The 27,399-nt window shown below is 42.2% G+C and overlaps 1 protein-coding gene across 3 annotated transcripts in view; it reads right to left on the reverse strand.

Moving 5' to 3' along the window:
- TRPC7 (transient receptor potential cation channel subfamily C member 7) overlaps positions 1–27,399 on the reverse strand; it is a 141,684-nt gene that overhangs the window by 77,197 nt on the left and 37,088 nt on the right. Inside the window, exon 3 of one of the 3 annotated variants that reach the window (XM_025388285.1) lies at positions 14,585–14,767. The exons of the other annotated variants lie outside the window; for them this stretch is intronic. Coding sequence (XP_025244070.1) covers positions 14,585–14,767 — 183 coding nt within the window. The remainder of the gene's footprint in view (positions 1–14,584; positions 14,768–27,399) is intronic. 3 annotated transcript variants of the gene reach the window in all.

Genomic DNA, 27,399 nt, shown 5'->3' on the forward strand with positions numbered 1-27,399 from the left:
ATTAAAAATAATCTGGGGAAAAATGTATAAGGAGGGCTGGCTGTGGATCTGGTGAGAGGTTTAGCATCTCTGATATTATCTGTGGACTGGACAAGAACACTGTGCTCTGCCAGTTCATTGGTCCTTCCCTATCTTGGGAATTCTTCTGGCTGCCTGCTAGGCAGGGCGAGCTTGGCTTAGCTCCAGTAGTCCCCAGTGCCCCAGTCCCCTCCCCATCCACTGTGGCCCAGGCCTCCTCTGGGCTGCTAGAGCTCGTCTGCCTCAGCTTACCACCATGTCCTCTAGGCTTCTCAATGGCCTCCAGTTCCCTCCCTCGTCTAAATCAAATCTCTGTTAGGGTAATCTAGGGAATGCCCCTAATCTCTGCAATCTCTGTAGGAGAATCTGAGTAGTTTATCCTGTGGTTGTTAGGCCATACTCAGCCACAGAAGCATCTAGGCTGAATTTGTCTCCTAAATTGCAAAGCCGTATTTTCTGCCTCCAACGGGATGGATATACGTATTCCTTCTTTGAACTCAGCCATTGCCCTTAGGCTCTCATCACTTCCTAATGGACACCTCTAACAGTATTTTAGTTAGTTCCCTTTCCTGTATATGCCATCAAACCTTACCACTAGAACTGTATTACTGAAGTGAAGCTACTTACAGTTCTAACATATCATTAACTTGGCCACAAATGTGTAGAAAGTTCTAGATCACACAAGAATCATACAAGTTGACATGGAAAGTGGTAAGGCTCCAGTATGGCAATGCTAAGGATATTTGTGGTGTGGTGTGGTGGATAGCTGGGGGTGGGGCAGGATTCACATACAAAAATGCTCATCTGCTTAGTAACCAGAGGAATGCATTTGAAAATACGCAAAGATAGTATTTTACGTCTATTAAATTAGGGGGGAATAATACTAATAATCTTAATAATACTCAGTGATTGTAAAGTGCTGATGAAACCAGGTCAGTTGTATACCACTGGTGGCTCCGAAAAATAATATAGTCCTTTGGGAAAATAATTTTGCAATATATTTCAAGAACCATAGCAAATATTTATGCCCTTTGACCCAGTAGCCCCACTCTCAGAAATTCAACTTAAGGAAATAACAGAAAAGAAGGAAAGAAAACTTTATGTATGCAGATAAAAGTAAATAGAAATATATTTTAAAATGAATGCTCAAGAGTAGAGAAAATGTTAACAATGGTACTTCACTCTCATGCTAGCATCAACAAAATAATTATAGGAAGCATAGGTAAATTTTTACATTCTACTGCTTGGTGAATCAAATCACAAAATTATTTACCCTATAGCTGTATGCATGTAAATACATTTCTGCACATGGGAAAAAATTGGAAACCTGTCAACAAATAAAAATAATTGATATATGGGGCACATGATTGGATACCATCGTTTTTCTTTTAAATAGCTTCCTTATTTTTATAATGTTGTTTGTTCAATAAATAAAATCAGTGAAATCAGAAATACAAACTGCAGTGAAATCAGAAATACAGACAACCTGGAGGCCCTGTTCCATACGGAATGGAGCCGAGCCCTTTGGCCATCTTCACAGCCCACATGCTGGCCTCGCCTCCCCAGCCAGGCGTCCTGCCCCTGCCCGGGGTTCCTGTTCTCCTACCTCAAATTGCCTCCTCTTCCCAAGCTCCCTTCTTCCCATAAATCTACCCGCAGGACACCTGCAAGTCCCTAAATGTGATCGTACCTTTGTAGGTCCCCCACTGCTTCCTCTTTCCGGAATGTCTTTGTTCCCCCTTTGCTTTTGAGCTCTGATCCCCCTTTCATGGCCTGGCTCAGAAGCCATGAACCTCCTCCTGTTCCATGTTTTCCCACACCATTTTCATCTGGATTAGTCTTTCCTTACTTGTTTGATAAAGGGCCGGATTCAGATCTCTGTAACCTGTTAGGATGGAAGTTCCTGACAAACTGGGGCTGAATTTTATTTATTTTGTATTGTCCACAGATGTAGCTGATAATGGGTGTCACAGGATGATCCCCTCCTTCTTCAAGCTTGCATCTGCCTAGCAACACCTATCAGAAGAGGAGTAAGCATAGCAGTCAGGCAATGATGCTTCTGATGGGTTTAGTAGGGAATAATAAGCATAAAAAGATGAATTCATTTGTGATAAGTATACTTACTGCACAAATATACATATTACTAAGTATGTAACAGCTATAAAAATATTAATTTGTAATGCTTATACTTCTGTAATAAGTATACTCATTACCCAAATATATTATTATAATTATACTAATCTTTTTCTAAACATTAATTTTTAATTTATTCAGATGCAATTTGGAGACCAAATTATTAATAATTTTATTAATTAAACTATATTTTCTATGTAAATGACTTTTCTTTTTTGTTGTTGTTTTTAAGTAAATTAAGGTCATTACTCATGTTCTGAGTTTCCACGGACTCAATGACAATAGTCATAGGGCCTCAAGCATGAGACAAATGACATCTAATCCACTGTCACATCATGGGCTGCTTTCCTATTCATCTCGTTTTGATCCTCAAGAGAGCTCTGTGAGTTTCCTCAGCAGCATTTAGGAATGAATCTCATCTTGAATTTGGGATTTTGTTGTATTTCAGGAAAACAAAACTGGAAGAAAACTCAGGTGCTACACATTCATTTATTTATTCAATTCTTCACTTATTCAGAAAATATTTTTGAGAATCTTCTACTTGCCTGGGTATGCTCTAGGCTGGGGATACAGTGGTGAGTTGCTGCCACAGAATTAAGGGAAACAGACAATAAACAAGTAAACAAAATAAACAAATGATATTCACTGGGACAGACAGTGGCTGATGAGGGAGGGGACAACATGGTGACCACATTCGGATCTGGTGGTCAGGAGGTCCCTCTGAGAAGCAGGCTATGGATCTGAGACTCAAACACTGAGGATCCAGCCAGCAGAGACCTGAGGGAAAGGGACCAGTAACTTCCCTGGGCAGGAACTACTAGCACGGAGTGCTGAAGGAACAGAGGCAGGCAGTGCAGCTGGAGATCAGTGAGCAGGAGGGAGCTTGGTGTGAGGTGAGTTAGATAGGGAGGCAAGGGCCAGGTCATGCAGCACCTTGTAGGCCATTGTTAATAGTTGGATTTTAAGTGCTTTAGGGGGCAAAAAGATGCTAGTGTCCGCCAAGATCCTCGTTAGAAAGAAGGTGCACCCACCTCCAGCTACTAGGGACTCACAGAAACACCCATCTCCACAAATTCCCCAAAGCCAGGGGAAACCACTTTGCCCAGAATTGCCCAGGAGGTAATGCCCTCCCCTTGGGGCAGCCTGCCACTAATGAGTGGCTGGTGTAAGTGTATAAAAGGCCAACCCCCTTGCCTTAACATGGGACAAGTCTGTGGTGCTACTCAGATTCCCAGGCTCCTCACCAAGTCAAGCTGAAGCTAGACTTTTCTGAAACCCTGTCTTAGCTTAGTTTCTTCTCCTGCCCCATTCTGCTTCTGCCCCTTCAATGCAGGTTTCCCCCAAGATCATGCTTTTGATGAATCACTTGCAAAAACAAATAAAAACAAGAAACAAAAAAATCCTTGTTTCAGGCTCGACTTCTAGCAGTGATAATTATTAGACTATGAACTTCCTGAGGGAAGAGGCTATGCCTGGCTTGTTCATGCTTAGGTGGAAGATTTAACTGTGGGCATGACATGATCTGATTACTTAAAAAAAAAAAATCAGGCCAGGCACGGTGGCTCACGCCTGTAATCCCAGCAATTTGGGAGGCCGAGTGGGGGTGGTCACCTGAGGTTAGGAGTTCAAGACCAGCCTGACCAACATGGAGAAACCCCGTTTCTACTAAAAATACAAAAATTAGCTGGGTGTGGTAGTGCATGCCTGTAATCCCAGCTACTCAGGAGGCTGAGGCAGGAGAATAACTTGAACTTGGGAGGTGGAGGTTGTGGTGAGCCAAGATCACGCCATTGCACTCCAGCCTGGGCAACAAGAGCAAAACTCTGTCTCAAAAAAAAAAAATTCACTGGTGTGTGTGTGTGTGTGTGTGTGTGTGTGTGGAGGAGGAGGAGGAGGAGGAGGAGGGGGAAAGGAGAGGAAAGAGGTAGGTAGAACAGTTAAATGTTATTCTAATCATCCAGGCAAGATATGACTGTGGCTTGGATTACATAAATTAAAACATAAATTAAGCAAAAAGTTTCATCTGCAATTATACTTACAAAACTCCCCTTCCATCAAGAAAATTTGCAAGTGACCTTAGGCAGATGAATGTTAATAAAAGAGTAATGCATGTGGTACATATTGGGAGGAATATTTGAAAGATCAAATGCTCATTAAAACTCTAAATTCATGTATGAGCATCTGGTAAAGAAATAATGAGATAGAAATGTGTAGATGGTCTTTAGCTGAACTATCAGAGTTAGTCACAGATCCTTGGGGAGGACTGTAATTTCTAAGATCTGTTTGACTTTGGGATAAAAGCGACAAATTGAAGATGGCTCTTGTTGTGCTTTTCACTTTGGGCTAGTAAATGCATCTGATTTGCATCTATTTTGTGTGGGGCATTGGGGGATTTATGTTCTGCCCTTGAATGCTCCTCAGATTCCTCTCTTCCTATTAGCCCCCAAATCAGGATGTAATAATACTCAGGCTCTGACTATCTTAGCAAATGCAGCACAGTAAGAACATAATGATAGTTATACAAGCTAAGTCTGTGTGGCTTAGGAGACATGGTAACCAAGAAGAAGAAAAATGCTTTAAAGGATTATCCTTTCATGCAACTACTTAGGTATTGAAACAGCTGGACAAAAGGTAGCAAAACAGGCAAAAAGCAATAGTTTTCTGTCCTGTTGTGACAACTCTTACTTTGAGGATCTGAAATATATTTTGCAAATTAACAGTAGCATCTGCACATTAGAGAAAGTTACGTCAGGTGATTTACAGAATGCCAGAAGAAAGGCAAAGAGGAGCATCAGGCAGTTTGTCCCTTTCCACCCTCTAAAGCTGAGCTGGCAGGGTGTGGATATGGGGCAGCAACTCAGGCTCAAGAGTGGAGGGAGCACTCCTGAGACCCACTGTGGAGCCCTTAGCAATCTGAGCTCCCCTCTGGAGGCAAAGGCCCCACTGTTTCTCCCTAACTGTACAGGGTCACCCTGGAAGCTACTCGCCTCTCTGCTTCATCTCTAAGACAACCAGGCTTATGGTGGTAATTTTAGAGATGGACTACCACCATAAGTGGATGACTGATGCTTTCAACACCAATGGATTCTAACAGTGTTTGGCAACTACCGGGCAACTACTAGGCCAGAACTGGTGTTGGGGCTTTCCTGGATAGCTCTTTTCCAGAGTGACAAACCCCAAAGGGACATGGATCAGCAATGAAGGACATGGAGATGATAGCCCCATACTCTAGGGCCAGCCTGGAACATCATCTGGATTGTTTACATAGGCTTTTAATTCCAAGGGGGAGTTACAGGTACTTAGAGAAGCATCAAAGCCTCCAGCTTCCCACTGAACACATCATCTATCTATTTACTCCATATGGAGGCTGCACATTGCATGCAGGGCATGTACTCTTCCCAGCCTTCAGAAATTTAGATGAACCAAGAGTCCACCATCTAAGAGCTTCATCTCTGCAAAATGTAGAATCATTAAAGAGCCTTTAAAAAACACTAATTGCTGTGCTCCCACCCAAAAGAATTGGATTACAAATTCTGTGGATGTGGTCCAGGCATTTTTTTTTTTTTTTCTGAGACGGAGTTTTGCTCTTGTTGCCCAGGCTGGAGTGCAGTGGCACGATCTCGGCTCACTGCAACCTCTGCCTTCAAGGTTCAAGCAATTCTCCTGCCTCAGCCTCCCAAGTAGCTGGGACTACAGGCACCCACCACCATGCCCAGCTAATTTTTGTATTTTTAGTAGAGATGGGGTTTCACCATGTTTGCCAGGCTAGTCTCGAACTCCTGAACTCAGGTTCTCCACCCACGTTGGCTTCCCAAAGTTCTGGGATTACAGGCATGAGCCGCTGCACCCGGCCCAGGCATTTTTTTTTTTTTGACAAATCATAATTGTATACATTTATGGAGTACAACGGATGTTTTGATATATGTGTACAATATGTTATGATTACATTAAACTAGTTAACATATTTATCGCCTTGCTTACCTATCATTTCTGTGGTGAGGCATGAAAATTTACTTTCTTACTTATTTTGAAATATATAATATGTTTTTATTTATTACAGTTACTCTGGTGTGCAATAAAGCTCAAAATCTATTCTTTCTGTCTCTCTGAAACTTTGTACTCTTTGATTGACAACTCCCCATTCCCTCCCTCCCCATCTCCCCAGCGTCTGGCAACTATGATTCTACTCTCTACTTCTATGAGTTCAACTTTACTAGATTCCATATATAAGTGAGATCATGTGGTATTTGTCTTTCTGAGGCTGAGGCACTGGTGATTTTTTTGGTTTGTTTTTTACAAAGCACCCAAGTGGTTTCATTAATCAGCTAAGTCTTGGAACCCATGGTCTAGAGTGATACAACACATCCTTGGATAACTATCATCCTTGCTTTAAGGGCCTACAGTTAAGAGGTTATAGACTGGATCCTGAAAACAGCCAAGAGCTTCTCAACAGGGAATTATTTGTCCCCCTCCCCCTTCCTCCAAGGGCATTGGAGACAGTGTCTGGAGACATTTTTGGTTACACAAGCTGGGGGTAAGGTGCTACTGGATAGAGTCCAGGGATGCTGCTAAACAGCCTATAATATACAGGGCAGTCCTCACAGCAAGGAATTCTCTGGCCCAAAGTGTTAAGGTGCTGGACTTGAGAAATGTGGACTTAGTCTTAAGTGTAGTTCTGCTTAGAAAACCAATATGGCAAACAGTTTCCATTGGCTAATTCGTTATACACTTAACATGTTCTAGGTACATTGCATGTGTTAACTATTATTTATTAGACACTGTAATTTGTTTGCATTATATGGATGAGAAAATCAAGGCCCAGAGACCAAATAACTTGTCTAAACCACATGACTAGTAAGTGAAGGGCTTGGGACTTGAACACACACAGTCGGGCTCCTGGCCACAACACTACACTGCTGCCCCGCAGGTTCTATGTTTCTTCTCCTGGGAGTTTCTCCAGGCAGAAAAGGGATCACGATTCATATTTACATATTAAATGCTGGAATTATTCTTTCTCTTCTGAAGATTTGCTCCTTGAGAAAACAAAACTTCCTCATATAAAAGATAGCCCTTCTGAGTCAGGAGATTAATGGATATTGATGATTTTTGTGGCATGTGGCCAGGCGAGATCCACGGAAGTGCTTAGAGGAATCCCCAAAGAGGAAGATGATTGATGCTTTTGACACCAATGGATTCCAACAGTGTTTGCCAACCACCGGGCATCCTGCAGTGCAGTTTGGGGTAGTGCCTGACCAGCCAGACTGTGTTTGTGACAACGCTGATCTTCTTAAGTCTAAGCATCTGTTAAAACGATGCCTCAGCAGGAAAACACAGTAGGAAAATGTCTGCTTAGGGCATGTGAGCGTCTGACTGGCCTCTCAGGCGTCCTCTAGAAAGCCCTGATGTCCCCAGGTCCCCTTTGCTCACTGGCCCTGCCTGTGCTTTTTGCAGACAGAGGAAATGAAACAGAGCCCAGCAGAGGGCATCTGCCCTCTCTTGAGTGTTCCTACCCGTGGTCACTGCACTAGGGAGAGGATGTCAGCCAGTTGTGCAGCTGCAGCTGGCATTGCTTTCTCTCTGAGCACATATTTAGGCCAGAAGGCCCGTTAGGACTGGAGCAGTGTCCACTGTGTCTATGAGCTCCCTGAAGGCCAGCAGACTAAGAAACTTAATTTATGTCCCATATCTAGTAGGCAGAGGACTTGAGCAGTCAGGCTCCCAGCTATAACACTGTGCTGCTAGCTGACAAGTTCTGTTAATACTTTCATCTGCTAGGAGTTTTTCCAGGTGGAAAGATGGGCCCACTCATGGCATGACTGTAAAACGTGCACCAGACGGTCATTTTTGGAATAGGAGGAGGCAAGGGACTTCTGATAGAGTAAGAGGCGCTGACCCAACTTTAGAGCTTGTGGGTTGAAACGGTCCCGCATTCCCTTCCCTCTAAGCTTGTCCTTTTCTCCTTGGCATTCTGCTCTGAGGGGAGCTTTCCAAGTGCTGTGCCCTGTGGGCATATTTTGTGTGCTCCTGGCCCATGTCTGTGAAAGAATCTTGAAGTTGACGGCAGGGAATTGAGGTTTATGGAGGACACTGACTTTCTGCGTTACCATCGTTTGTGGAGATCTTCCACTTGTGTTAAAAATGTAGTCTGTTGCCAAAGAATTTCAGTCCCCAGTCTTAGCAGGCCAATCAGACCTACTGTTCAGCTCTCTCTCCCATCTCCCACAGATTTTTTTCCCCTCATTTTTTTTACTTTCTTCAGGCTGCTTCTATCTCAGAGGGTGATTCTGTGTCCTATTGACAGAGAAGTTGAAGCTATCAATACGAATTCCCTCAACTTTTCTCCCATGGTAATCATTAGCGCTAGCTGCCAAATAGCACCAGGATTATGCTTCCTGGTCCTTCTTGTGAAGGTGTGGAAGGCATGACTAACTCTTCACAATGAGTAGCAAGCAAAAACAATGTGTGTCTCATCCAGGTGAAAGCATGCAATTGCTGGGGTACAATTTCCCAGAGCCGAATGACCCTCTGGCACGCAGGAAACATTTAAGAGGGTGGTTCTTCCATCAGCTGGGAATCCTGAGGGAACTGAGTTCCAAGATGGAAATAAGGTAAGCAATAAATAAACTTTTGTTAAAAGCCTCTATGACTTTAGTTTTGTTTGTCAACACAATGTTACAGCCTATCTTGGCTAATATCGTGTCCCGTTCACACAAAAAACTTGCTCCATCTTCACCCACCCTGTTTCCTTTCCAGCTTTTTCAGAGGAAGAGCTGTCTCTCCATCTATCCTAATCTTTATAACCACTCCTGATTAAGGTCCTCCAATGGCTCCCCATTGTTCTTTAGAAAAATAATAAAAAGATTAAAATCCTTAAGGAGATCTGCAAGGCTCACATGGTCTGTCCCCTGCCTGCATCCTTACAGACTCAGTCACACCCAGTCCTCCCAAGGCCCAGCTTGGTCCGTTTGCCTTCTTTCAGTTCCTCTTGTACACCATGTCTCTTCTCGCCACAGGGCCTTTAAACATGCTTTGAGCATGTTCTTTCTACCAGAAATGCCCTCCCCACCCCAGAGGGCACCTCTGAAGTTTGAGGGTCTTGTTCACTTTCCTCAGTTTTTAGCTTTAAGAGCAAGCATGAGCTTTTCAGTGAGTGAGTGAATAAAAATCATAGGGGATTTTTTTTTTTTTTAATGCAGCAGTGTGAAGGAAAAATGGAACTATGTAAGTGAAGGAAATCGAGTGTGTCCTCTCCACCCTTTGTACTTTGTTCCCTTCCCTTGATCCTGTCCCAGGTCTTTATTGTACTTAAGACTAGCTTTCTGAGCCAGGAATAACCCAGCGAGCCTGGCAGAGCCAGGAAAAGGCACCTCAACATTTCAGGGTCTGGAAGGCTCAGGAGGAGTGGGAGCTGGCTTTTGAGGAGGGTGGAGATCTCCTCAGTGGGAAGGAAAGATGGCTGGCACCAAGAGCAGATGCCCCCAAACCAAGCTGCATCCCAAGATGCTAGAACCGGGGCCACCTGCAAGTCTGAAAGAAGTCACAGGTGTGAACGCTACTTTGCTCAGCTGGTGAAGTACGTAAGAGACTTCCCCCACCCCACTGCAAAGGCTGCTGCTATTACAGTCATGAGACACCTGTACCATTTCACTCACTAGACTGGTAACTCTTTGAAGGTAAGACTGTGTCTTATTCTACTTGGGTCCTTGGAAGGCCGAGCTCAGTGTCAGTAGACCTCATAGGTGGTGGTTCAGAAAATTTGAGAGATGGAACTAATCACCCTTGTTGGTGATATGGCCATGCCTGCCTGATAATATATGTACTTTCTGCCATGAACTAATATATTTTGGAAAATAATATTCACATAATTTTCTTTTTTTCCCCCATTAGCAGACCTTTGCTTAGTAGTGTCCAAAAGATGCTCCATCTCCTTTATAGGTAGAGTTAAGGCCTCTCTCATGCAAAACAGGACTTCTGGGTCTCTTTGCCCCACTCTCTTAGAGGACTGATACGCACAAAGTTCTCTTGTAGTGAATAGGAGATCCCACCTGAGCCTCATTAAGGCAGAGTGGGGTCAGGAAGGAGGAGTGAATGGTGTAGGAGAAAGAAGGGAAAAGATCAAGATCATCCCTCTAAGCCCAGAGATGAAGAAGCAATCTAGAGGAGAGGGAGGGAGAGATGAGAGTGTGTTTTCTATTAGACAACTTGAATAGAGTGCCAACAACTCTGTCTGGGTCTCTGTTCCCCATCACGAAGCACTGACCACATGGCAGACACTGGGGTCCCTTCATAACTACAGCCTGAGCCCAGCTGGGCTTAAACTGGGATTCAGAGGCTGGTTGGGTTGGTTCTCAGTTGTTGGGGTTGCAAGTTTCCTATGCACGTGTTTAGAGTTGATATGCAGTGGAAAGAAAAGGCCTTTGAGAAGGATAGGCATGATTCCTGGAGGACAGAGACAGAGCTAGAGAAGACTGCAAGGTGTTTGGCTCTGCAGCGGAAGGCCAAGGCCAGTTTATGCAGAGAGGTTGCAAGCCGATGCTGGAGGGCTGGGTTTCTTTAGCTGCGAAGCATAAGCGGAGTCCTTCTGAGCTTAGGTGTGACTCAGTATGGGGGAGGGTCATATCCCTGGTTTTTCATGAGGCAAGCTTGGCTTCTTCAGGGACTGTGGCCTAGAGGGACTGGGATGGACTGAGGTGGGTAAGAGAAATGTCCTAAAGTAATGTAGGCATTGACTGTGAGCAATGTGTTAATACTGCCTCATTTATAACCATCAGCTACTGAAGCCTGGGGATATTTGAGGCACAAATGCTTTCTCCCATTTAATTCTCATTATAACCTATGATGTAGGCATTATTATCCCAACTTTCCTGATGAGGAAAGTGAGACAGAGGCAAGGCTGAGTAATTTGCTCAAGTGACCCCATTAATAAGTGGTTAGACCGGGGACTGACTTCAATAGGCACCTTTCAGCTACATCTCCAATACTGCTTCCCAGAAACCACACTTGACATTTCAGATGACACACCCACTTGGGTTACTGGGGAGGCTGAGCGCCCTCTTAAGGCAGAAGTCATGGGGGAACAACCATGTCCTCACAACACCATTGGTATTTTGGAAGGAATTTTAGGTTTTATGAATGATGTCCTTTCCCAGGGAGACATTTCTAGCATTCTCTGGGGAGATAATAAAGGACCAGCTAGGGAATTAGAAGAACCCTAGAGTCCCAAGAAAGGGAGTCATCACTGAATGACAGCAATGATGCTTCCTCTTGGAGCTGCAGAGAACTTTATAGTTTCCAGAGCATTTCCTCTCATATCAGTTCATTTGGAAGTTCACACACACACACACAAAACCTCTGTGAAGCAAAAGCTTGTATGTCCATTTTGCAAATGGGGAATGAAAGTCAGAGAGCTTCAATGACTTGCCCAAGACCACAGGGTTGGGAGAATCAGGCTAGAAACCTGGTCAACAGAAACCCAGTTCAGGATTCCTTCCCTTTAACCATGGTGGGTGACTTGTCTTCATCTAATGCAGGCTGGTACTGTGACTCAGCCAGCCAGAGGTCCAGACATTAGGGTGGTGCCTGAAGATAATCAAACATTCAAATGAGAGACATGATCCAGAGTGCAGTACCAGCCACAGAGCAGCACCACCTTCATTCAAATCCTGGCATTTCATAGACATACAGGCTGATTATAGATTAGTTTCCCAGAGACTGATACTTGAAAAACTAGTTTCACCATGAGAAGCAGTCTGTGGTCATGTCATACACATTGTATCCTTCATCTATTAGAGTAGTGATTCTTGTTTTTTTTTTTTTTTTTTTTAAATAGAGACAGGGTCTTGCTATGTCCCCCAGGCTAGTCTCAAACTCTTGAGGATCAAGCAATCCTCCTGTCTCAGCTTCCCATATTGTTGGCATTACAGGCATGAGCCACTATGATGCATATTAAAGGCTCTGTAATATCTTTAAGAAAAGCAGAAAACAAAAAACAAAAAACCTGTTTGACTGTGTTTAACTAAAGGTTTCCAAATTTATTTGAACATAAAATCTTTTTTTTTTTTTTTTTTTAAGGTAACACCTATTAGCAGCTCATGGAACTTCTAAGAACAACTTGTTTTCTTAAGTCGCTGAATTAATGGGTTGATTTATGCCATGTGGGCAGAATCTTGGAAATGTTTTATGGTTTTGTATTTAAGCCTGAAGCCTCAGGAGATATCTATCTATCTATCTATCTATCTATCTATCTATCTATCTATCTATCTTTCTATCTAAGTTGTAAAAGGCAGTGTATTTATAAATAGGTCTTGGTGCTAGTTATTTCATAACTCGAATACTCAGGGATAGATTGTACTCATGCAAGCATGCTAAAATTCATAAATTAAAAATGGAAGCCCATTGTAATATTAATAAGACTTTTAAATATTGGTTAGTTTTCTGGTAATTCACGAAGAATAAATGTCAAGGAGAGCTATGAGTCTGTCTGCTGTTGCATGATGGCATACAAGACTTGAGAAAATGTATCATTTGAAGGTCTTAGAAATGAGCAGGTTGACATTTTATGCAGGTCATTTATCATCTTCCTACCTATGGATTACAGCAGACACTTGACATTCATGATGATTTCCTGAGACCTTATGACGTCCTTAATTGGCAAATACCGCTGGAGTCAATCACATCCCTCATGAAACCTTTTAATTCTGACCCAAACTATCATGTTCATGGAGGGCTTCATTTCTTCCTTCTCATTTATCCCCAGGGCCATTTTGAACTTGGTAATTGACAAAAGAGGACACGTAGTTATGAGGTGGGGGCCAGACTTCTGGACTAACTGAGTAACTCCACCCTCCATGTCAGTTTTGCTAGGGGATTTGAATTTATGTTTCAAAAAAATGGTGAATGCCTACATGCAATGGACTGTTGAAGTTGTGCATAATTAGCCCAAACTGTGAATATAAATCTGCAAATGCCAAGCATCTTCTTTTGTCTGGTTTTTAGACATCTTCTATCCTTACCATGAGCTGGGAGGCAGGAGGATAATCTGGCTTCAGGAAGGAAGAAAATGTTTGTAGTTCTGGAAACTCCAGCTCATTTTTGCCACTGCCAGACAGCCTCCACAGCAGGGTTTGTTTGAACCCCAAGGGCAAGGATATCTCAGCAGCTTCAGGGGGTGACTGCATACTTTGGTGAAAAGTCCCAGTGAACTCTTGGTTTAAGCTAAAAGGTGAGTTTTCCTGAGCTGAGTAAATAGGATTGTACTGTACTTGAAACTGCAGCCCGATTCTCCCAACTTCCAACAACACTGTGCTTTCTAATATTAATCTCTAAGGCCACCTTTCCCGTGGGTCATCAATTTTATCTTTGAGCTCAGAGTCTTAGGCAAAAGTTGTTTTTCTTAAAATTTGTGATTATTATAATATCAAAGTAAAAGGGCAGGAAGATTTTATCAGACTTGGAAGCTCTCCCTGGATGAATTTCACAGATATATATGATTGTTGAAGGCACAGATTAAGACACACACAAATTAAGATAATTAGGAAACAGAAGGACTGCCCAGAGGCCAGTCTGGGGGCTTTAAAAATACCATTCAGTTTTGATCAGGTGAAAGAGCTGAAAACATTAAAACCCCTCAAAGATGAATCAGCTCCTTTACTTATGTGGAAAGCACACTGATATTTAAACGTGGATATTTGGAATGTTCTAGTGTTCATCAGGATGAGTAATGTCATCTAACAAAAGAGCAGATTCTGAAGAACTCAGAGTAGATCCAAAGTAGGAATATAATTTACTTTTGCTCCTTATAATCTTAATCTGAGTAGGCACTACAGGTCTGAGGGCTACTGGTGACCACAGCCACTAAAGACACTTGGATGTCTATTGAGGAGGTGGCAGGAGTTTACTTTTGGGAAAGTCTACTTGAGCCTCCTTAGGGCTTTCATATGCCTTTGGAGTGCAATTCTTCTAAGCCTCCCAGGGCGATTGGATCCCATAAGCTTTGTACATTAATACATTTTCTACACAATTAGTCCTCAGGCACACAGAGGAAGCTCAGTAAATGCTTTTGAAAGACCTGAGTTCTATGTTTCTCTTGAAGACTTGGAAACTGGGTTGCTAACTGATAGGAGCCCTCGCGGTGACATTGTCCCTGCCAGTGGGTTGAGGCTGAAGATCTCTTCTGCTGTCCAGGCTCAAGGTCTGCTCAGGGACTGACTCATGCTTCTGCTGTCTCTCCTGGTGGGCTGGGGACTGCGGTGGGAAGGGATGGTGGAGAGAATCCTAGCAGCCCTGTGAAGCTGACGGCTAGCTCCCTGTCTAGAGAGAATCTGGGTGTCATCATGGTCACCTCGTGGGAACAATACATGTGAGCACAAAGCGAGGCCAGCAGCCCTGAGAGGAGAGGTGAGATGGGAAGACCAGGAGAGATGGGGGAGCTTACCTTCTTGACTTCATATTTAATGGCGAGTTTGATCCGGCTCAGACTTGGACGGTGGTGGTCGGACCAGACTTGGAAGTTCACATCACCATTTAAAATCGCTTCCACCTCTTCTGTGTCTCGGCACAGGTCCAGCACGCCCACTACAAAATCCTTGCATTGCATAGATAACTTCCTGTAATCGTTCTAACAGAATAAAGAGAAATCAGGGGTGTGTCACACAGAGCCCCGCAGATTGGCTTGCCCAGCACAGCAGTGTCGATCAGCAACTGCTCATCACATGTGAGCTTGTGGAGCACATTGCTTGCACTTATGGAATGCAGCAGGATGTGCTGGGTGCAGAAGGCGGGGCAATTTCTCTTGACACGCAACCTGAAGAACATCTTCTCTAAGTCAGCCTGTGTGAAGGTGTGGTCCATGGGCTACCTGCATCAGAGTCACCTTAGGTGCATGCTAAAGTTGCAGATTCCCAGGTCCCACCCCAGACTTACTGAGTCAGAATGCCTGGTGGTGGGGCCAAGGAATCTGTCTTTTAACTTTGCTCTCTAATGATGTGGATGCCTGCCACAGCCCATCCTGGGCTCTTTCAAAACGGCAGTTTTCTATGCCCAATTCTGAGTCAGTTCTGAGGCAGGAACAATAAGGACATGAACTTTTAAGGCTGATGTAAATAACGCTTCGCTTATTTACCACCAATCTATATTGGTGGCTGCTGCATACAGGAATTTTACTGGAAAGGTGTATAATATGCTAAAATTGGAAAAAAAATTGCACAGGTGTGCTTTTTTGTGTGCCAGAAAATCGGCTTGTAAATTATACATTTAAAAATCAAATGTAATTTAACTTTGACAGGATCTTTTCTTACTAGAAAACCTTTTGTATGGAAAATCATGGCTCCTTAAATCACCTGCCTTTTGAATAAACATTTTTAGCCCTTGACCTTGTTGTTGTTGTTTCATATTTTTAATGAGCTGCTCCCAGATTTCTCTCTTCCTTTCCCTAGGTACTCCTGTCTGAATGTCTTTGAGAGGCTAACTTCCTTTCCTAGTGACATGCCGACTTCTCTTTCCCCTAAACAAACCACTTACATTCTAGATAAGGATCCAAAATGTTGGACAAAGAATGTTTGATGTTACCTCATACCCCTCCTCCCCAAAAATATTTTCCCCAGAGGCCTCCTTGCTGGTTTCTTAGTTGAAAGGAGTCTATTCGGAAAGTACACAAGACCCAAATGTCACTTTCAATGTTAATCAATATCAACAACCCTCAGACTGCTAGATAGTAGTTGGCAAAAAGGACTGTGGTTGTGTTTTTCCAGAACATGGAGTTCTTAGCCAATAGTTGGGAGCCTGGCAAACTGCAGAAGCTCAGCCATTTTTCTGAGTTAATGATTCTTGTCTCCTTCCAGGGTTGCTGTATCAAAATGTCACTTTGCATTAGAGAAAGAGGTAAGTAAGTGTTTGTTTGCTGGGAAAAGGGAAAAGATCAAGAAAATATTTTCAGGTGAGAGTAGCTGCCCTTCGTTTTTATATATAATTTAGGTAGAAGAAGGGAGTTTCAGAAATTCTGGCTGGAAAAATGACCTCTCGGCTCAGGCATGTAAGAAACTTGTGGGGTTCTAGGTTTTGGTAGCTAGCACAGAGCTGGTCTGAAGTGTTAGGATTGGAAGAACCATGCTCTATGCTCCTCCAACCCTGACACTCACTCATCTGCCATTCACTCATTCATTCATTCATGAATGCATTCATTCATCACTGAGAACCTACTATGTAGCGGACAATGAAAAATTAGTGGTGAACAAGGCAAGTCTCTGAGTAGTGTGAAGGAAGAGGAGGCTTGAGTTCCACCCTCAGATTTGCACAAGTACAAGGCTAAGTGAAACTTGCTCAGATCTTTTCCTGGCTAATATATTCTGCAGAGCACTGATAAGCCAGAGGTAGGAGGCTCAAGGTACACGGGGCTCAGCAACATGGACACGGTGAATCATCTCACCACATGGACCCATTCAACTCTGGAATCTCCTCTGTGGCAACTCAGGTTCCTTAAGTTTCCAACTCCCACCCCGTAACTTTATTACCCCTTTTCTGAGAACAAGGAATCTCTGAATGTTAATGCCTATTACCAGTAAAACAGACACTGCCCTGTTGGCTAGAACATACCTCATTTCTTGATGGAAACTCCTGCCTAGAGCTGAAGTCATGGGTGGGTATAGGAGATAAAGTGAAAAGGAGTTGATCTAGCTCTTGTCCCAGGCTCCCCGTGCTACGAGCTAGTCAGGCTGTATTGCCCAGAGCTTCCTCACGTGTCTGGGTTCAGTGCAGTTCAGAACAGAAGGTGACATGACACTTCATTAGAGACTGTCACTTCTCTGGGCTCTTTCAGCCAGCCTGCCATCAATAGGAGAGGCAACAGAGCAGCCAAAGCAGGTAATTTGCATTTTGCCTTCTGCATTAGACACTTGGGCTGGAAGGCAATAAGCCTTCTGCTGTCTGCAGTTGGCTAGAGGGGATAGCGAGAACCTAGGCCTGCCAGGAAGGAGATGACATGGACATGAATGGAAACAGAGAGGGCCATTGATGAACATCTCTGGGGAATTGTCATGATTATAATTTATTGAGCCAAACCTGAGCTCAATTAGCCTTCCAAGACACACTCCTCACTGTAATTGGAAGATGAGATACACCCTCAAGACTTCATAGGTGCCCTTTACATTTTTAAAAAATATTCCTGAACACTGAGGTCTGCCAGTTCTAATGGGTGACAGGTGCTCTACCTGCATTATCTCATTCAATCCTTATAAAAACCCCATAATGGAAGGCTGATCACCATTTCCAACTTCCAGATGAGGAAAGTGAGACCAGACAGATAAAGTAACAGGCAGATCTATGCTTTTCCTTATATCAGCCACTGATCTCTAGGTCCCTCTCTCACCTTCCTTGGATATTTAGCCCCTGTCCCACATCAGTCTCCTAACATGACTGCATTGTTATTCTTGATGGTTTCACTATCCTGGAAGATGATCCTCACATTCCCTGCCCTTTCATTTCCTTGACAGCCCGTTTTCGTTCTTTCTTTCTTTTTTCTTTTTTTTGAGACAGAGTTTCACTCTTGTTGCCCAGGCTGGAGTGCAATGGCGCGATCTCGGCTCACCGCAACCTCCACCTCCTGGGTTCAAGCAATTCTCCTGCCTCAGCCTCCCGAGTAGCTGGAATTATAGGCATGCACCACCACGCCTGGCTAATTTTGTATTTTTAGTAGAGACGGGGCTTCTCCATGTTGGTCAGGCTGGTCTCGAACTCCCAACCTCAGGTGATCCACCCGCCTCAGCCTCCCAAAGTGCTGGGATTACAGGTGTGATCCACCGTGTCTGGCCAGACAGCCCATTTTCTAATGACCTTATTCTCAACCCAAATTCAGCCATTGACTCTCTTAGTTATTCCAATAACTGCAGATCCTTCCCTACCCCAACTTCAAGTGTCCCTTCTCCAACCACCACCTCCTATATGTCCCGCTCACTCCCTCTTGAACCCCAACTCCAGCAATCCTTTGATTCCACCTGCCTTACAGCCACTGACTGTACCTCCTTTTCACTGTTTTTTTTTTTTTTTTTTTTAAATCCACCTTATGTCACTGTCTGTCTCCTTGCAGAGCTGATATTTCATGGTCAATGAAATGGTCTCTTGTCCTTCTTTTATTCCATTGTCCCCACTGGATAAAAGCCTGACCTTGGTTGAGTCTAACTCTCTACCAGTGTGTTCTCGCCTCTGCACAGTGAATGTGGCTGAGAACCCACAGCTGATCATTGTGCTGTATACTCACTACCTCCAGCCTCAAGTCATCCTTAGTCTGGGCAGTTTACTCTCCTACTCTCCTAAATAGGCATTTCATATATTCTTCTTTCCTCAGTCCTCTAATATCTCCTTCTCCTCTCAGATAAGGACCTTGTTTCCTACTTTATCAAGATAATAGAAGTCATCAGAAGAAAAGTCCCACATGTTCACACCTACATGTGTCTCTGCTTCTGCACTCTGTGTTCCCTCCTCTGGCTGTGAATGAACTGCCCCTGCTCATCTCCACGACCACCTCCTCCACTTACGTGCTGGATATCAACCTCTTTTGGCTACTCAAGGATGTGGCAATCTTCCTTTCTCTCTCCTGAATTCTCAATTTCTCCCTTTCCCTACTTGCTCATCATACAAAAGTGCTGTTATTTCTCCTGTTTTAAAAAGAAATTTCTCTTGACCCCACTTCTCCCTTCAGTGACTACCCCAATTTTCTATCTAATTTTATAGCAAATCTCTTTAATAGGGCTGTCTACATTTGTTGTCTCCATTTTGCCCTCCTTGTACCCTTTCTTGTCTCCTTCAGTAAGGCTTTCCCCTCCACTGACTACTGTGACTGTTCTTGTCAAGATCACAAATCACATTCATGTTGCTAAATTCAATGGTTGGTTCCTAGTCCTCATTTTACATGACCTACCAAGTGCTTTAACGTAGTTGATCACTTCCTTCTCCTTGATACATATTCTTCACTTGTCTTCCAGAATAACATACTCTTCTGTCTTCATCTTTTTTCTGAATAACTACTTTTTGTATTCTTTGTTAATTCATTTTCATCTCCCTTACAATTTAATTTTTGGAATTCCCCAAACTGTGACCAGCCATTGGAATTCTTCTTTTTATCCATTTATACTGATTGCCTTATTGATTTTATCTAGTGTTATGAATTTCAATACCACCCATACACTGGCAAGTCCGAAATTTGTATCTTTCACCCACCTTTCTTCTCTGTATCCAATTACCAACTTTATATCTCTCCTTGGATGTCTAATAGGCATTTTGAACTTCATAAAACTAACTCCTAACTCTGGATCGAGTCTCCTACCTTATTTAGTATTCCCCATTCTTTCAGTTGTCCTGGACAAAAATATATATATAGAATTTATCCTTGATTGCTACTTTCCTTTCGTAACCCACATATAATTTGGTAGCAAATCCTGTAAGTTCTACTTGCCAAATATATCCCTACCCTGATCTCTTTTCACCAATTTTACAATTTCTACCTTGGTCCAAACCATCATCTATTGCTTGGACTAACCCTACAGACTCCCAAGTCTCTCTGACTCTGTCCTTGTCCTGCATAATCCTGCCTAGTTGATTCTTAATACACCAGGCAGAGGAATACTTAGAAAAAGTAGTCAGATCTGGCTGTGCACGGTGGCTCACACCTGTAATCCCAGCACTTTGGGAGGCTGAGGCAGGTGGATCACAAGGTCAGGAGATCTAGACCATCCTGGCTAACATGGTGAAACCCCGACTCTACTAAAAATACAAAAAATTAGCTGGGCATGGTAGTGGGTGCCTGTAGTCCCAGCTACTCGGGAGGCTGAGGCAGGAGAATGGTGTGAACCTGAGAGGCGGAGCTTGCAGTGAGCTGAGATCGCGCCACTGCACTCCAGCCTGGGCGACAGAGGGAGACTCTGTCTCAAAAAAGAAAGTAAAAGAAAAAGAAAAGAAAAGAAAAGAAAAAGTTGTCAGATCCTGGGACTGCTCTGTACACCTCCTCTAAAGGCTCCCTATCCAAAGTAAAAGTGGGGTCATCAGTCACTGATATCTGGGTCACTCTCTCACCTTTCTTGGAGATTTTAGTTCCTGTCTCACATCATTCTCCCAACATTACTGCTGTTGTTATTCTTGGTGGTTTCAAAATCCTGGAAGATGACCCACTGCTTACACTATCCTCTAGCCTCCCTATTTTCTCCCTGATTTTATTTCCTGGGAGTCTCCCCCCAACTCAGTCTACTCCAGCTACTCTGGTGCCCCTGCTGTTCTTCAGACACACTGGGTATAGACCAGACCTTTACACTGGCTATTCCCCTTGCTTGGACTCCTTTTTCTCCAGATATCTACATGAACAATTCTTAAGCCTTCCCCGACTATCTTTTAAAAAAAGTGTGGCTCCTCCACTCCTCATTACCCTTCCCTGCTTTTCCTTTCTGTTTTCTTCATAGTACTTATGACTGCCTGATGTACTATATATTTTACTTATTTTTATATTTATTGTCCATGTCTTCCACTAGAATATAATTTTCTTGAGGGCATGAATTTTTTCTGTGTCATTCACAAATGTATCCTGAGATCCTAGAACATTTCCTGGAGCATGGTGGGCACTCAGTAAGTACTTGTTTAGTTAACTGGAACAGTGAACTTGTCTAAGATGACATAGCTACTAGGTGATACAGCCAAGATTCAAAACAGGTTGGTCCAACTCAAATCCTGATCTTTCCATCTCATCCTGTTGCTTCTTAGGGGAGCATCGTGTTTCCTTCTATTTGGCACACTTGAGGCTCAGTTGTGGTGACTCTCAACTAACTTGGGGGAAACAAAGGGTGGGTAGGGATAAGGATATGTGAATCCCTGATAGATTCTATAGTATAGTCAGTAAGTGCACAGGTTTTGCAGTCAGAAGGACCTGGAATTGGAATTCTTATTTTACTACTTGCCAGTAATTCGATAAGTGAAATTGATAAGTTTCCTGTTCATAAAATTGATAAGTGGAGCAAGCCATTTAACTCTTATGCATAGCAGTTTTCCATCTGTACTAAGGTACACACTGTTCAATCATTTGGAGAATTCAACACTAAGATCATGTCAAATGCCCAGGAGAGTTAATAATAAATAACACAAATAACAAAATAAAAACTTAAACAAAAACTGATAATAAAAATAAGCATGTAAATGGCAATCTACATGATTTCAAACTCCTGATCTCTTGCCCTTTGTGGTTTATAATTACTGGAGTGGGAGTAAGACTGGCCCATGGGTAGGAGGAAAACAAAAAAATACTGGATAAACTCTTCTTCCACTCCAGACAAAACCTGTAAATCGGAATGCCTTACAAGTGGACTAATGCAGTATATAAGCTTTTGTGACTGGGTTTTTTCCCTCAGCATGATCACTTTGAGATTCATCCATGATGTTGCATGCATCAATAGTCAGTTTTTCTATTTCACATCCACTATATGGATGTATTAGTTTGTTGATCTGTTTACCCACTGAAGAACATTTGATTGTATCCAGTTTTTGACATTTTGCAATGAAGAAGAAGGCTGCTATAAATATTCCTGTACAAGATTTTTTTTTTTAAGACAGAGTTTCACTCTGTTGTCCAGGCTGGAGTGCAATGGTACAATCTCAGCTCACAGCAACCTCTGCCTCCAGAGTTCAAGTGATTCTCCTGCCTCAGCCTCCCAGGAAGTTGGACTTACAGGCACATGCCACCATGCCCGGCTAATTTTTGTATTTTTAGTAGAGACAGGTTTTCACCATGTTGGTCATGCTGGTCTTGAACTCCTGACCTCAAGTGATCCACCCACCTCAGCCTCCCAAATTGCTGGGATTATAGGCATGAGTCACCACACCTGGCCAATATTCCCATACAAGTTTTTGTGTGAACATAGTTTTTAATTTCTTTAGGGTAAATGCCTCGGAGCAGGATTGCTGAATATATAGTAGATGCATGTTTAACCTTGTAAGAAGCTTCCAATTTGTTTCTGGAAAGGTTCTACCGTTTTACATTCTACTAGCAAATTACGAACATTCTAATGCTCCATATTTTCACCAGCACTTGGTATTGTTAGTTTATTTCCTGTTTTTGCTTTTATTTTTAGAGTTGGGTCTCACTATATTGCCAGGCTGGTCATTAACTAATGGGCTCAAGAGATCCTCCTGCCTCAGTCTCCTGAGTAGCTGGGACTGCAAGTGCAGGCGACTATGGCCTGCATCAATTTCTTTTCTGTGTCATGGTATCTCGTTGTGATTTTAATTTGCATTCCCTAATGGCTAATAATGCTGCACATCTTTTCCTGTGCTTATTTGCCATCTTTATGTCTTCTTTGATGAAGTTTATATTAAAATACTTTGTCCACTTAAAAAAAATTTAAATTACTGAATTTTGAGAGTTCTTTATATATTCAGGATACAATTCATTTTTAAGAGAGGATTTGTAAATATTTCTCTTAGTCTGTGGCTTATGTTCACATTCTCTTAGCAGTATCGTTCAGACAGCAAACATTTTTAATTTTGATGAAGTCTGATACAGTTTGGCTGTGTCCCCACCCAAATCTCATCTTGACTTGTAGCTTCCATAATTCCCTTGTGTTGTGGGAAGAACCCAGTGGGAGATAATTGAATCATAGGCAGTTTCCCCCACACTGTTCTTGTGGTAGTGAATAAGTCTTACAAGATCTGATGGTTTTATAAGGAGAAACCCCTTTCACTTGACTGTCATTCTTCTCTTTTCTGCTGCCATGTGAGACGTGCCTTTCACCTTTGGCCATGACTGTGAGGCCTCCCCAGCCATGTGGAACTGTGAGTTTATTAAAACTCTTTGTTTTTTGGTTTTTGTTTTTGTTTGTTTGTTTTTTTGTAAATTGCCCACTCTTGGGTATGTCTTTACCAGCAGTGTGAAAACAGACGAATATAAAGTCCAATCTATTATTTTGTCTTTTTGTTATGCTTTTGATGTCACAATTAAGAAATCTTTTCTTAATACAAGGTCATAAATGTGTCTTCCTATGTTTTCCTCTAGAAGTTTTATAGTTTATGTTTTAAATTTAGATCTATCACCCATTTTGTGTTAATTTTTGTATATGATGTGAGGTATAGGTTGAGGTATCTTTTATTGCACATGGATGTTCATTTGTTCCAGCCCCATTTGTTGAGAAGATTATTCTTTCTCCATGTAGTCATTTTTGCACAACTATCAAAAATCATTAACCGCATTTGTATAAGTCTATTTCTGCACTCTCTATTCTGTTTCCTTGATCTATATGCTTATCCTTTCACTATTACCCACTGTCTTTATTTTTGTAACTTTATGTTATCTTAAAACTAGGTAGTTTGAGTCCTCCAACTTTGCTTTTCTTTTTCAAATTATCTTGGCTTTTCTCATTCTTTACCTTTATATATAACTTTTAAAATAAGCTTGTTCATATCTACAAGAAGTTCTACTGAGATTGTTATTGGAATTGTGTTGAATCTATTGATCAGTTTGGGGAAGAACTGACATTTAAACTCTTTTGAATTCTCCAAACCACAAACATAATATGTACCTTCTCTTATTTAGGTGTTGTTTGATTTATTTCATTCATTTTTTATAGTTTCCAACATACAGGTTTCACATATGTTTTATAAAATTTATATCTAAGTATTTCATTTTTTCAGCTATTGGAAATATTTAAACATTTTTCTTCATTTCAATTTTTATCATTATATATAGAAATATTCATTTTTGTGTGTTGTCCTTATATTCGGTGACCTTGCTAAACTCACTTACTGGTGCCTTTAGATTATTTGGGATTTTCTACATAGAAAAACATGTTGTCTGAAAATATGGATTGTTGACCTTGAATAAACACCTAGTTCAAATGCATTTCTTAAGATGATGAGAAAATGCTCAGAAACATGCATTTACATTGCTTTGAAGATTGATAAGGTTTTCTTTCTAGGAACAAAATTCTGCTGACAATTTTTTGCTGGCTTTTAACCCAAATTAATGGATCAGAGCTTTTTATGTAGTCAATATGGTAAGCAGTGTTGTAGTGTATTCACTATTTATTTCTTGTTCTCTGTTCAACACAGGTATCAACTGAGATTCTTTAGTTCTCAACTATCTGAGAATTTCTTTTCTTTCCTTTTGATCTATAAATCTCCCAAGTTTATTTGTTATTGAGATGAATTTCTAGCCCTAATATGAAGGATGACTCCAAACCATCTATCAAGACATTTTGATACCTTTAACTTTTGATTCTAAGGTCATAGTTTTGGTAACATCAATTTCAGGAAATTATTAGTTTGCTTGACTTTCACTAAAAACTTCAGCTCTCCAACTTTTTCAAAGCTATTGACAAACTTAAATTAGAAGAGAAAGAGAAGCTCATTTCCCTGATCGGTCAAAAGTTAAATGAATTTCTCAGACTGATGCTGTGGAGACATCCATACAATACAGGATAATTAACACTCATTCCCCAATGGAGACCTTAGAAATTAGATTTTAAAAGAGTGTGGACTTCAAATTCACGCCCCCTCCCTCCCTTCAGGGATCCAGTTATGGGGAAGAAATGTTTATGGAAAGCTCCAGTTGAAATACTAGTGGAGCTAAGTCAGCAGATGTGTACAGCTGTAAACCTGGAAGGTATTTCTGCTTTTAACATTTAGGATGAGTTTGTTTAAGAAAGGGTTGCACTAACAGTTTACAATAAAAATGTTTAAAACATTTTAATATTTCATTAAATGGTCACAACTATGCTGTAGGACTGATAGTATTATTATCTCTAAATAAGAGGACTGGAAGTTGACCACTGGATTGAGCAAATTGGAAGTCGTTGGTCACCTTGACTGGAGCAGTTATGGAAGAGTGGAGGACGTGCCTGGAGAGAGCTAAGAGAGCAGGAGAAGAGGTATTGTGCCATGGATATTGACAGCTCTTTTGAGAAATTTTATTGCCAAAGAGAGCAGAGAAATTGAAAAGTAGCTGATGTGAGAAGTAGGGTCAAGAGAAGCTTGTTTTCTCCTTTCTTCCCTCTCTTCCCTCCCTCCCTCCTTCCTTCCTTCCTCCCTTCCTTCCTTCCTTCCTCCCTTCCTTCCTTTCTTCCTTCCTCCTCCTTATAGGAGAAACTATGATATTTTGTATGCTGATGGGAATTTTCTAGTAGATAAATATCCTGATCATTGTCTATGATATCAGTAGATCATTCTATTAATCCAGTAGTTCAGAAGCATACATGAAGGACGATTGAACTTAATGTATTGAGGCAGAAGAACAGGGTCTGGAGGCAGAGAACTTAAGGCCAATTTGTGCTGAATCAAGGAAAACACCAAGGTCTGGGGGCAGAGAATCTGAGGTCAATTTGTGCTGACTTCCTAAAAGAAAAAACACGAAGGTCTGGGGGCAGGGAATCTAAGGCCAATTCGTGCTGACTTCCCAAAGCTGGATCAAAAGGAAAACACCTGGGTCTGGGGTCAGAACACCTAAAATTTCCTAAAGCTAAACCAAAAGGAAAAACCCCATCTCCCTTCCCAAGTAATAGAGGATCGAAGGCTACTCTTCCTACAACCCTCTCCCTTCCACCAGTGTCAGATGGAAAGGGAGAGTACCTTGGATTGGCTGCTGGCCAAGCAGGGACCATCTCTTCATCTGCACAGGGCACCAGTTCACATCAGTCTTTAATTAGCCACAGATCAAATCCTTCATGCAGATAACGGGTAGCTGGTAAGAACCGAAAACCGAGTACTTAAAACCCAAAAAAACTTTGTAACTGGGCCCTTGAGTCGCTTGCTCAAGCCCATGCCCAATTTGTGGGGTGCTTTCTCGCTTTAATAAATTGTTGCTTTCGCTGCTTTGTTCCCATGTTTCTTTCCTCTGCTACTTTGTGCATTTTGTTCAATTCTTTGTTCAAAATGCCAAGGACCTGGACAACTCATAGTCAAGGCCCTCCACCAGTAACAGTATGAGTAGAAGAATACATGTATATAGAATCACATATGGCTTAGCTACAGTAATAGGAGGAAATGTCAGTATGTAGGTGAAGATGCTATTCGATGGGTGCATGGATGATGGGGTCCTGTAGACATTTTCCTCCTGTTGCTTCAATTTTGTTCAGTGCAATAGAAATAAAAATTATCAGCTGAAAGTAAGAATAGGGGAAGTGGTGGTGGAAGTTTGGGAAGAGGAGAGAGTAGGTCTGAAATAGCTTTTAGGAGAAAATGAGAAGAGATGGATTAGAAAAACCAGATGTGATTGCTGGAGAACAATAAGAGCCCATTTGAAGTTCGTGGTCATAAATTTAGAATAAGGTCTGTTAATGTGTGTGTGTGTGTTTTTTTTTTTTTCCCCTAACCACATTCACCTTCCTGGGTGCCAGCATGGAGCAGATAGAGAATTATATTTTACCAGGGTTGTGTTTTTGCCAAAGAGTGCAACAAATCAAGAGGGGGCAGAGGAGCTGAAGTGTACCTGAGGGAGTGATCACAGTGACAGGTCATGGAATTGAAGCTGATATGAAAGGAAGACAGGACTTTGATGGGGAGAGGGAAAGTGAAAAGATGGCTTGATCAGTTCTGAGCTTAGAAGACCTGGGGGGAGGAGAAAGATTGTTAGAGTTGAGGCATTCAAGTGAGATGGAAAAACTGAAGTCAGAGAGTGTGATGTGCAATGCTTAGATAATGGAGGGTTTGCATTTATTGATCATGGCAAGTGTTGGCTCACATAGGCTCTTGGTGACTAAGGTACAGAGGAGGTTAAGACCACTAGAGGAGGTAAGTCCATAAAACTGAGCCAGTGTGTTGGAAGGATGACCTGTGTATATATTGAAGTGCCAAGAATTTAAGCAGCAAGAACCGAAATTGTGATAGAGTGACCCATTGTTGCAGACTACAACAATGAAAGATAATGGGTGATATAATATGTTGAAATATAATTCAAAGGTAGATGTTCTTAGAGAGTAGAGAGGCCGGGCGCGGTGGCTCAAGCCTGTAATCCCAGCACTTTGGGAGGCCGAGGCGGGCGGATCACGAGGTCAGGAGATCGAGACCATCCTGGCTAACACGGTGAAACCCCGTCTCTACTAAAAATACAAAAAACTAGCCGGGCGTGGTGGCGGGCGCCTGTAGTCCCAGCTACTCGGAGGCTGAGGCAGGAGAATGGCCTGAACCTGGGAGGCGGAGCTTGCAGTGAGCCGAGATCGCGCCACTGCACTCCAGCCTGGGTGACACAGCGCGAGACTCCGTCTCAAAAAAAAAAAAAAAAAAAAAAAAAAA

Source organism: Theropithecus gelada, chromosome 6 (genome assembly GCF_003255815.1).
Source record: "Theropithecus gelada isolate Dixy chromosome 6, Tgel_1.0, whole genome shotgun sequence".
NCBI classification, from domain to species: domain Eukaryota; kingdom Metazoa; phylum Chordata; class Mammalia; order Primates; family Cercopithecidae; genus Theropithecus; species Theropithecus gelada.